We start from the raw sequence: 12087 nt of genomic DNA, 5'->3' as shown, positions 1-12087 counted from the left end.
TACATTTCAATGTCTTCTGCAATTAAGATGGAATAAGAATTTCCCAAATCATAGATCTTGGGGTCTTTCTGTGTAATAGTTCTTCTCTACGTTTCTCTCTTCCCTATCCCATTTTACTGTAAACAATAAGCAAGGCCACACTTTCTTTTTTTTTTTTTTTTAAAGATTTTATTTATTTATTTGAGAGAGCATGAGAAGGGGAAGGGTCAGAGGGAGAAGCAGACTCCCCGTCGAGCAGCAAGCCCGATGCGGGACTTGATCCCAGGACTCCAGGATCACGACCTGAGCCAAAGGCAGTTGCCCAACCAACTGAGCCACCCAGGCATCCCAAGGCCACAATTTCAATGCTTTGTTTAGAAATTTCCTCAGCTGAATGTCCACATAAGGACTTGTACATTAATATTTGCAGTAGCTGTTTTTAATACTTAGAATTTGCGGGGGGGGGTTGTCAATTAAGATAAAGGGCAGCTCTTTCTGCCCATAGGTCCTGTCCCCGAGCTTCAATAAAATCAGCATTTTGTACACACACACACACACACAAAAGATAAAGGGATACAACTGCTGGATATCCAGAGGATTACTCAGCAATGAAGAGAATGAACTATTTACACAATGATTCTCCAAATAATGTTGCCTGATAAACTTCTAAGTTTCCACTTACGTAAGAGTCTAGAAAAGACTAATTCATCTATGCTGAAAATAAATCAGTGGTTGTTCACGGAAGGGATAGGAAGTATCAAGAAAGGCACTGAGACTCCCATGCATCGGCTCATAGCTCGGAGACAAGCTGAGGCAAATAAACAACATGTAAGATGTCAGAGATGCTTGGAATTTGGACATTGGACTTATGAATGTACAGGAAAAAGAAAATACCTACATAGGCCATCAAGAACAGCAGAACTAAAGAAAGCTTTAAAAGAAAAAGAAAACATTATTATTATTACAACAAAACATCGGAGAAACTAATGTAGAAAGGAAGACTAAGAAAAAAAGGTCTAAGAGTGTAACCAGTTCCAGTAGCAACAGCAGTGACAGTTCAGCGAGTGATTCTTCATCGGAAAGTGAAGAAACGTCTACCTCATCCTCCTCGGAGGACAGTTACACGGATGAAAGCTCCTCCAGTTCATCATCTTCATCCTCCTCCACAAGCTCTTCCTCGTCCTCTGATTCAGACTCAGATTCCAGCTCTTCCAGTAGCAGCAGCACCAGCACAGAGAGCAGCTCTGAAGATGAGCCACCAAAGAAGAAGAAAAAGAAATAGAATTGCTCCACCCCTATTGGACTGCTGGTCTGCAAACATTAATGTGATTCTCGAAAGGGAATTTAGAATATGTTAAGGCCAAATAGATTAACTGGTCAACATTTCTGGAGTTTAAAAATTTCTAAGTGTTTTACATCATAAGAACATAAAGAGTATTAATAATGGATTATACATATATATGACTTTTTTATTTTCAGGGTAAATCTTGTTTTATCTTTAATATATATCTGTAAAACTTAATCAAAGCTGAATCCAGTAGGTCTGTTTTTGGGATGAAGCTTATCTTTTCTCCTTGTGAAATAAATGCCATACTTTGTTATATGTTAGTGCTATGTATCAGATGTGTTTTCAGGATAATGCATCAGAACATCTGGCAGTGAATTTCTAAAGCTTTTGGCTGTGTGTTATATAATTATATAAGATTTAATACATTGTTACTATAAAATTAGGAGTGTTCCTCTTAGTAACTGTGCCCTCTTTCTATGTTTATGTCCGGAAACTTATTCTGAGTTCTTGTCCTAAATGAAAAGCTCAAGGAACCTATTAATATATTTATACCTTTTGGATGGTACAAATGTCAAGTTATTGTGTTATATTATTTATTTTCTTCTGGTTCTTAGAGTTAACTCTCTTTTTTTTTTTTTCAAGTAGGCTCCACACCCAGCGTGGAGCCCAGTGCAGGGCTTAAACTCACAACGCTGAGATCAGGATCTGTGCTGAGATCAAGAGTCGGATGCTGAACTGAATAAGGCAACCAGGTGTCCTGTAAACTTACTCTTTTCTGAGAAAATCAATCTGGAGGAACCTAAAAAGGAACCAAACTTCTGAAACTACTTGGGAGTGTAATCCTGGTGACTTTTGATAAATGTGTGTATCAGAAAAGAGTCATTTGAAAGCCTAACTTAAGGTAAAAAATGATATAAATATCATTGTGTGTTATTATGCTATAAAATGTAGGAGAGGAAAAGAAAGTTAGGAAGAGAGGTAATTGTAACAGAAAATTAGGGTGATGTTGGTTGCCTTTTATTAAGCTTTTCTAAGCTTTCATAAGGATTGCCTTTTATCATTTTTGCAATCGTGGTATTGATGGTTTACATGGCAACTGGTCATATCTGACACTCTGCTACATAAATATGAATGACTTGGATTAATCTGGTGTGTTTACATACCATATACACAGTTGAAATGTAGCATGTTAAGATTAAAGAGAAACACTGCACAATGTTTCTTAAAAGTAAAATACTCTGCTGTGGTGAAATTACTTAGTTTCGCATGACATCATTCTGTGATGTCTTTTAAGCTTTTTGGAAAGAGGTATCTTTTGTAGAAAAATCCTGATTTGGGCTAAATATGGGTTTTTAAAAATATAAATGTTGTCCCTTTTTATATTTTTATGAGAAAGTAGTAGAGAATTGGTTTTGAAAATGGGCTTCTATTTAAATGTTGAAATATATGTAATAAATATTCCAAGTTTGAGACTGTAATTCCTTGTGTGTTTTTTAGAACCATCTCCTTTCAGTGATTGTAAATAAATTCTCAAAACATCAAAAAAAAAAAAAAAAAGGCACTGAGAGGGATTTAAGAAGGGCCAGGAGGTAACTCTGGAGGTGAATATGCCCAATACAACGGCTGGGTGATTTCTTACGTTTATACAGATATTAAGGATTACAAATTGCACACTTCAAGTATGTGCAGTATATGGCATGTTGACTACCCCTCAGTGAAACTGTAAAAACTAATTCCACTGCAACACCTGGGTCTCTCGCTTCTACTGGAAAACCAGATTAAGCATCAATACAGTGACTCTACCTCCTTTCTCCAAATGCCCTGTAAAGAGAACCTCTTGCCCAGCAACAAGAAAAACTGGCAAGCACTTAAGGCTGTTTCCAAGGGAGTCACCAGAAGCTCCGGCTGGTCACAAAATCTACATCCTTGGACCACAATGTCTATCCCAGAGTTCTTTGCCCATGTAGTGAAGACACTACAGAAATCTATAAACCTGACATTTTTTGCTCTGCCACTGACCCTGGTGCTACAGTGACATGGCCCTGGAGCTGCTAAAAATTCCTAGGCAGCCCCATCTCATACAGCCACAGTGCCAGGAATGTTTGTGGATTTTTTTTAACGGGCACATCCTCTCTCATTTGCTGCAGTCTCCCCAAACCCAATTATTCACACCCAGTGTTTCTGTATCGGTTTTGTTTCCTTCCCGGGATGGCAAGTCTTGCAGCCAACTTGGGTACCAGATCAGATTCTGGCCTTCAGGGCATATGGCGCTTGGCAGGTTCTCAGAAAAGGTTCCCCTCAACAGTGCTGTGAAATATGGTACATATGCTGGAAATAAGTCCCTCACCGCATGCTGCTCCCAAATATATTGAAGGCTGTCACAACCTTCCTCCATACTACCCTCAGGGTGATGTCTGGGCCCTCAAATAGCTCTGAAATCCAGCCAAAATCAGGCCCATAAACCCCTGAACTCTCATCTAAGAAGCTTTTGTCAGCAACACCAGAACTGGACTGAGAATGGTTCTCTGCCAACCTGCTCTTCCATTTGAGGCACAGGAAACTGGAGGTCCCCTCCACCCCCACTGTTTATCTCTTCAGTTTGGCAGGGCCTAAGTGTTTTCAAACAATTCCAAACAGTAAAAACAATGTCCAAGATTAACGATAGCTTAAATAATAAGGAGATCTTTATTATCACAGAAACCAGAGTAATGTAAGACAAGTAGTTCTCCAGGATGGGTGACTTAGAAGACTGGAAAATCTGTCACAAGCACCACACGAGACCAACAATGTCCAGGAAGAAAGTAAACTTTTTCCGTAAGCCAGAACAGATCCTCTTGGCTCAAGATGTACAGTAAGGTCCACACCTTTAATCAGTCAGTGGGGGAAGAAATGAGAAATCCCATTTAATTCCGGATTCTACCTTCCCTGAGGACGTTATGGTAAGTAACCTGATAGAGCTGAGATGGTGTCAGCCATAAGCACTGAGTGACAAATCTGGCAAGGACCTGTCTGAAAGTGTAACCCCTACATAGTCACAATCTCTTCAGAGAAATTTTACATGACTAAATACCCTTGTCTTCCCTGTACCCCACGAGAGCTTCCCTGTACCTGGCATTCATAACCCATCTCAGGTGTTAATGCTGACAAAGGAAGAACACCTCACTGATGTCCTCCTCTCAAAGGGTCCTCGCAGGGCTCCTCTCCCTATGAGTCCCGCTGCGTTGATAGCCTGCCTACAGCCTCCCTGCAGTGTGAACTTTCTGGTGCCGAATGAGGTGGGAGCTTAAGCTATAGGCTTTCCCACATTCATTGCACTCATATGGCCTTTCTCCAGTGTGAACTTTTTGGTGCCTAACAAGGTGGGATGTTCTGATGAAATCTTTTCCACACTTGCTGCACACAAACGGCCTCTCCCCTGTGTGAACTCTCTGGTGTGCAATAAAGTCAGAGCTTCGACTAAAGAATTTCCCACATTCGACGCACTCAAAAGGCCTTGCCTCAGTGTGAATTCTCTGGTGTTTAATGAGGGTGTATTTGTGGCCAAAGGATTTCCCACAATCACTGCAAACATAAGGATTTTCTCCAGTATGGATACTCTCATGCTGAACAAGTGTGGATTTGTGTCTGAAGACTTTCCCACAATTGTTGCATTTATAAGGCCTCGCTCCATTGTGAACTCTCTGGTGTACAATTAGGTTGGAGTGATGGCTAAAGTATTTTCCACATTCACTACACTTGTAAGGCATTTCTCCAGTGTGGATTCTTTTGTGCTGAGTAAGGTTGTCTTTGCGACTAAAGGCTTTCCCACATTCTTTGCACTCGTAAGGCCTTTCTCCAGTATGGATTCTCTGGTGCTGGATAAGGGTGGCTTTGCGGCTGAAGGCTTTCCCACATTCACTGCACTCGTAAGGCCTTTCTCCAGTATGGATTCTCTGGTGCTGGACCAGTGTGTCTTTGCGGTTGAAGGCCTTCCCACATTCGCTGCACCTGTAATGCATATGTCCACTGTGAGAGGCCTCCCCACTCTCGGTGCTCCTTGTCTTCTTCTTGCTGTGGATGGCCTTTTGCTGGTGACTGCCCAAACTGGCCTGGACATTCTCCTCCTCACATCGTAAAGGCTTTTCTGACAGGTGAGGTTCTTCACAAACTCTATAGTTCTTCACAAACAAGGTCTTGCCTTTGTCTCTTTTTAAGGGTTTCTCTACATCGTACTGTTTCTGGTGCTGAAGAAAGTCTGCACTGAACCAGAACTGTCTCCCACATGCCTCACATGTGTAAGGTTTCAGTCCTTGGCGTGTTTCCTGGTGTTCATCCAGGTGCAAGATATCTTTCAAGACGGGGCCACATGTGTCACAAGGGTGAGCCATCTGGGCTGATGAACCTGCCTTGGAGATACTATCCTGTGACACTTCTACAGAAATGCTCTGCTCAGAAGGCGCCTCTTCATCCTCCACTGCACACCAACAACCTGAAGGCAGAAAAAATGCTGTTGAAGGGCATGATGACTTTGGTGGGAAGCAGCAACCCCATCACAGATGTGTCTAGTATACCCAAGATTTAGTGTACGGGGGTGTTGGCAGGACAGCAGATTTGGCATCAGGTTAAAGAAAAAGCTGCTTTGCAATATTGGGCCTCAAACAGTGATGGAACAAGGAAGACTTCCCAAGGGACAAGGACACAAGTACAGGGTGCGCTCAGAGAGAACCAGGAAGCAGAAATGTCCAATTTACTCTTTTGCAAATGATTTTTAGAAGGGCCTTGGCTACCGGTGAGCACTATACAGAATGTATGTCTAGGCCCAGGAAATCGGATCTAAAATGAGCAAGTGGTACTCAGGAGTCATTTAAGGACATATGTATGTCTCATGGCACGTGAACACTGTCCAACACAGGAGAGCACTGCAGAAGGAGCAGTAGAGAGCACTGGTGAGAGGGCGTGGACAGCCCTGGGTCAGAGGTCAGACCAGAAATGACAAGTGTGATGGGTTACACCTGTACCCCTGAAACAAATAATACACATGTTCATAATTTAAAAAAAAAAAAAAAAAAAAGTGACGGGGCACCTGGGTGGCTCAGTGGGTTAAAGCCTCTGCCTTCGGCTCAGGTCATGATCCTAGGGTCCTGGGATCGAGCCCCACATCGGGCTCTCTGCTCAGCAGGGAGCTTGCTTCTCCCTCTCTCTCTGCCTGCCTCTCTGCCTACTTGTGATCTCTGTCTGTCAAATAAATAAATAAAATCTTAAAAAAAAAAAAAGGTGACAAGTGTGTAGAATGTCCAGAATGAGGAAAGAAAGACAGAAACAGGTACGGTTTATAACCTAGGCACCAAACAGGAGTGGGGCAAGGACAGGCTTCTGGTATTATTTGAACCCAACCCTGAAGTTACACCCTCCCCAAGCTCCCACTCACTAGGGCCTGTCCACGTCCCTCCTGCCATGGCTAGAGTCATGACCTCTCAGGCACTTAGTTCTTTCCCCTACTAAGTTCAGGAACCACAAAGGATCTGGAAGAAACAAATCATAGAGGAAAGGCAGGGCAAGGAGGAAAGCTGTGGCCCAGAGCAGCTCACCACAGGATAGTAAGACAACTAAATATTACAAAATGAACATCAGAAACCATCATGGCAATTCATGACACAGGTAGGCCCAAGGAAATGCCAATTACAGGAAAGGGGCAGAGTCTAGAGTACAGAGGTATCATGAATGTAGGCAGAGCCATACAGACAGGGAAAGGGCAACAGGGTAGTCTACCAGGCTGACTACTAATCCCTGGCCCTCAAACCCTTCCTGGTAATAGTCTGGGGCCGCAGGGGTGGGGGAGCATGGGGAGTAAAGGAGGCAATACGCAGCTGAGCCTTAGCAGCCCGAAAATCTATCTTAGAGAAGGGAAACAGCAGTGCCCATGACAGCTATAGGAAGAAAAGGGCAACCTTTAAGGGAAGAAAGAGTAGAGCACAGCCCAGAAAACTGGGGTATGCAGACCTTACCCAGGAAGACTGTAAGCACAAAGCATAGAAAACACTGCACTGTGACACAGGTCTCTGGTTCTTATCACGCAGCCCCCACTGCTCCCAAGAGAAATACACAAACTCATCTTTGAAAATCACATGACTCTGCATAAAGCCAATGACTGAGAACAGGGGCAGCAGCTCTCCCCAGGACTCTTGGTCTACCCATCACACATTCACTTTCCTCCCCAGCTCCCCAACTTAGACCAGATACCAGGCCCTTGTGACTGGTGCCTACTCACTCTCTCCACTTCCTGGTAATCATTTTGTCCAGTCCAGAACAACAGGAGGGGGACGGACAGAACTTTTGCCAGCTAGTTCCCCTGAGGTCTAGAGATCATGTCTCTCATATACAAATATGAGCTCAGAGTTCTTCCTAAAGCCCTCAGGCTACGAATTCAGATTCCATCTCCAGTACACACCACTCTTTAGACCATAGCTCCCTCAAGTCTATGAATACCCACAACACACGTCATCTCCCACATGCAAATCTGCACATAGCATCCAGATTAATCATCCAAGATCACATCTGGCTCCAGTAGCTGGTCCTCACTGCTATATAACTCTGAACCCAGCCTTTTTTTTAAGATTTTATTTATTTGACAGAGAGACACACTGAGAGAGGGAACAGAAGCAGGGGAGTGGAAGAGGGAGAAGCAGGCTTCCTGCTGAGAGAGAGCCCGATGTGGGGCTCGATCCCAGGACCCTGGAGTCATGGCCTGAGTGGAAGGCAGACACTTAATGACGGAACCACCCAGGGGCCCCCTGAACCCAGCTTTTAAATTCTCCCTTCCTGGCCCTATTTCTTGATTCAACTTCAGCAATCCAGAACAACATACAGATACCAGATAATCCTAGCCCCTTCTGACGTTGTGGTCACATACTAAGGATACTGTATTTTCAAAAATCAACAGGCTTAACACTTAACACTAAACTCTCATTCAAAGCCCACACCCACTGTCCTTCTACTGCAACCATAGTTACTCTGCCAGCTGGCCCACTCTGCCCCTGAGCTCATCTACCAGCTTGACTGAAACTCTCCACATCCCACAAAGTCACTATAAATACCTGGGAAGCACACCGAGAAGGGAAAGCAGCTGCTCTGACCTCACTTTCATCTCATCTCTAACACTGCTCTGCTCCAGCACCCATCTCTTGTCCACACTCTCTCTGGAAGACTTCCCCACCTGCCAGATCCTACTCTCTCCCTCAACCGTGGACACTAATCTCCCTTCTCCTGTCTCTTAGGTGACTCCTGTCTCAGGCTGCTGTGTCGACCCCCTTCCAGACCCTTATTGGCACTGCCACTATGACATAAAGGTTCTCTCTATCAATCTGATAAGCAGCTCCACTCTAATGCATATACTGACTAACACCCTGTGGACTTGAATCCCTCCTCTGAAATCCAAACCAATGTGTCCAGCTGTCTACCTATACCTCCATTCAGATTCAACATGGTCAAAGTTTTTTTTTTTTTTTTTAACATTTTATTTATTTATTTATTTGACTGGGAAAGACACAACCAGAGAGGGAACACAAGCAGGGGGAGTGGTAGAGGGAGAGGGAGAAGGAGATTTCCCACCGAGCAGAGACCCCGATGAAGGACTCAATCCTAGGACCTTGGGATCATGACCTGAGCCGAAGGCAGACGCCTAACGACTGAACCTCCCAGGTGCCCCACAAAGTCTAATTCTTGCTGTTACTTCTGAAAGTTACTCCCACCACCAAACTTTTCACCATCTCAATGGAGGATTTTCCAATCCTTATACCCGCTCAGGCCCAAAACTTTGAAAGCTGTGAAGTCATCCCTGACTCTTCCTATTCTGTCTCTCACCCTCCATATCAGAAAATCTGGTTAACCCTACTTAAAGAAAAACAAAAACGAACCAAAAAAAAGGGACCAGATTCCAAGCATTTGTCCCGCACTTCCAGAGCATCCAGTCTAGTCCAGCCATCATAAACAGTGCTCCTTCCTCACCCCAAAGTCTCTTGTTCACTGTACAGTCAGAGGAAGCCTGTTAAGACCAGAGTCAGATGACTCCCTTCTCTGCTCCAAACCTTCCATGGCTCCCACCATTCTCAAAACAGAAGCCCAGTTCCATAAGGTGCCATCCAGAGTTGAATACTGCTCTCTGATCAAGCCAGAAATAACGGAGACCTGAGGCTCCCTAAACGCTCTTGGTTCAGCCTCAAATGATGTTCCTGTACATGCTGGTTCTTGTGTCTGGGGCACTGTTCCACACTTCACCCCACTGCACTCAATTCAACGCAAAAGACCGTTAGTGACACCAGACTCTCCAAACTCAACATCAAGCGTAAGGGTAGGTAAAGAGTCTTAAGACACCATCTGCCATCTGGGGTTGCCAAGATCATGGCCAAGTGGGGAGTGATGAATGAGGACCTGCATGCTCTGCACTCAGCTAAACAGAGATCCCCAGTGCTTCCACCATCAGGGCAACCTGGCAAAGAGGAGGAGCCGAGAGTGGCAGGTTACCAGAATGGGGTACTGGGGACCGAACTATGGCCCTAACTCCTGCCCTGCCCTTTGGTGAGGATGATTTCGGAAAGTCTAATGCCAGATGTTAAGACTTTAGTGTTGCCCATCCGATGGGCGTCCATGAACAGACATGCTGCAGTGTCCTCCTCTGTAAAGCAGGGCTAACAGTGGCACCCACCTAACAGGGCTACTGCTCGTATCAAACACCATCAGGACAAGCAAGGATCTTTGAATTAGCTTTTACCATCCACAAGCTTCACACTTTTCCAAATGGTTTTGGAGCAAATGAAGGGATAGGTTTTTGATATTTTTAAGCTTCTAAGAAAACGTGGTATTTAAGACTTCCATCTTAATCAAACACTCAGAGGCAAGCACTTCAACCCATTACTAAGCATCGTCAGTATAAATGTATCATATCTATCCATCATTCTTAAGGGCCTGTACACCTGCCAAGTGCGCATTAGTCCTGTCACCAAACCAGCCTAGCTGGTACACACCCCCGAAAGTGAGCCTGCTGGTGGCCCCTCATGAGAGATGTCCATGATCTCTGCTCGCCCGAGAGCTGGGGAACCGGGGTACCAGGGTCCTGGAACGGGCTGAGACTGACTTTTCGTCTCCTCCACAGGCCGTGCCGCTGCTGAGTCCACGGAACGGCAAACCCACAGCGCGTCACGCCTGCCTCTGCGCCTCAGGCCGGGCTCCTTTCACCCCACGGCCCTCTCCTCCCGCGGAGACCAGCCAGAACTCCTTCCCATGCTTCCCTCTGAAGGGGACGAAGGATGACCCCCTTCCCCCGCCCTCCAATCTCTCGCCTCAAGGACCACCTGAGATAAAAACACCATTAATGTTCTTCCTGCGCCATCTCACCTCCAGGCTTCGACCTGGGGCCTCATCCCTCAGTGGTCTCCAACACAGCCCCCGCCAAAATCCCTGACCTGCACGGCCAGATGCCCATGGGCCACCTCCTTTCCGAAAGGAAAATGTCCAAAATACATTCCCCGGGGCACAAACTGCTCCGGCCCTCCACTCGGTCTTCCCGCACCGCCGTTACCCGACACGGCAAGAATTCCGTCCGTTTCACCTCTAACATCCCCCTTCTCCACCTCCCGCCGCAGCTCTGGTGCAGCCACAACACTCCCGGAGTCGGCGGCCTCCTCGCCCGTCAGCCAGCCCGCCACGACCAAGCCAGCTCACATCATGCTCCCCCACGGCTCCCAGCGGTCCGCCGCGAGGGCACCCTCGGCTCACGCAGCCTTTCCACGCAGGGCCGCAGCCCGCCCTATAGGCTCCCTGCAAACCCCAGGGCCCGGTTTCCAGACTCCTCCGGCTCAGCCGCGCCTCCAAGCCTTTGCTCATGACCGTCGGTCGCCCAGGGACACTTCGACGGCTCACCAACGCCCCTACGGCCCAGAACACCGGAGCCGGAGCTGTAACGACCTCAACAGGCGCCCCTCGTTCGTGGCTTCGCGATTCAGAGTGAAGGGCCGAAATACCTCAAGGTCAGGAAAACAAAGTACCCACCTACGCGGGATCCATCACCACGGCCGCCGCCATCACAATCTGGACCACAGGGACCCGTGAGGAGTCCCAGGTCGGGACCCACGCGCCGCCGTGGGCTGGCCGTGGCCGCGGAGCCTTCGCGCGCGCTGACACCCCCGAGCCTTTCTGCAAGGGGCACAGGATCTCCTCCCCTGCCTTTCCGCTTCGGTCACTCTGAACCGTACTGGCGTTCCCAAAGCTCCGCTCCGAGAGCTCCACTAGGAGCTAACAAAATGTCCGCCGCGAGGAAGACGCCGGAAGTCCCGCCCAGACGGTTTGCGCGCGCTTTTAATGGTGCCGCCTCCGTGCTGCGCAGAGACTCCTGGGTACTGTAGTTTCCCTGAGGAATCGGTCCTAGCGACCGTCGGAGTTGCTCCTGGCAGGGTCGGTGGCTAGGCAGCGTGCTCCCGCGAGGGACGCTGGGAAATGGTGGTCGAGGCTCAGAAGACGGGGCGGGGCCTCGGCCCTCTTAAAGAGCCCGCGTCCAGGTTCCGTATCTTGTAGTCCGCTGGGGATGGGTACCCGAACTGTGTGGGAGCATTCTTTTTTTTTTTCATAGCAGCATTATTTTTTTAATTAATTTTTTTATTTGTTTATTTACAGCATAACAGTGTTCATTGTTTTGGCATCACACCCAGTGCTCCATGCAGTACCGGCCCTCCCTATTACCCACCACCTGGTTCCTCAACCTCCCCACCCCCCTCAAAACCCTCTGGTTGTTTTTCAGAGTCCATAGTCTCTCATAGTTCATCTCCCCTTCCAGTTTCCCTCAACTCCCT

The 12087-nt window shown here is 46.8% G+C and overlaps 1 protein-coding gene, 1 non-coding gene and 1 pseudogene across 2 annotated transcripts; 2 read left to right on the top strand and 1 right to left on the bottom strand.

The window, feature by feature from the left end:
* The first annotated feature begins 690 nt into the window (after positions 1–690).
* LOC123930647 lies at positions 691–1428 on the top strand (annotated as a pseudogene).
* Positions 1429–1878: 450 nt separating this feature from the next.
* Positions 1879–1937, top strand: LOC123931938. The gene has a single exon (XR_006816356.1). It is a non-coding gene; the product is annotated as a U7 small nuclear RNA (small nuclear RNA).
* Positions 1938–3946: 2009 nt separating this feature from the next.
* Positions 3947–11474, bottom strand: LOC123930646 (zinc finger protein 134-like; the record flags this gene model as incomplete). The annotated part of the gene is made up of 2 exons (XM_045986836.1): positions 3947–5735; positions 11291–11474. Coding segments are annotated over 2 exons (1419 nt in total), but the record flags the coding sequence as incomplete, so codon positions are not given.
* Positions 11475–12087: the final 613 nt, after the last annotated feature.

This window comes from Meles meles, chromosome 19 (genome assembly GCF_922984935.1).
Source record: "Meles meles chromosome 19, mMelMel3.1 paternal haplotype, whole genome shotgun sequence".
Lineage (NCBI taxonomy): Eukaryota > Metazoa > Chordata > Mammalia > Carnivora > Mustelidae > Meles > Meles meles.
Note: the sequence above shows the minus strand (reverse complement) of the source record. Positions and strands in the feature narration are given on the sequence as shown.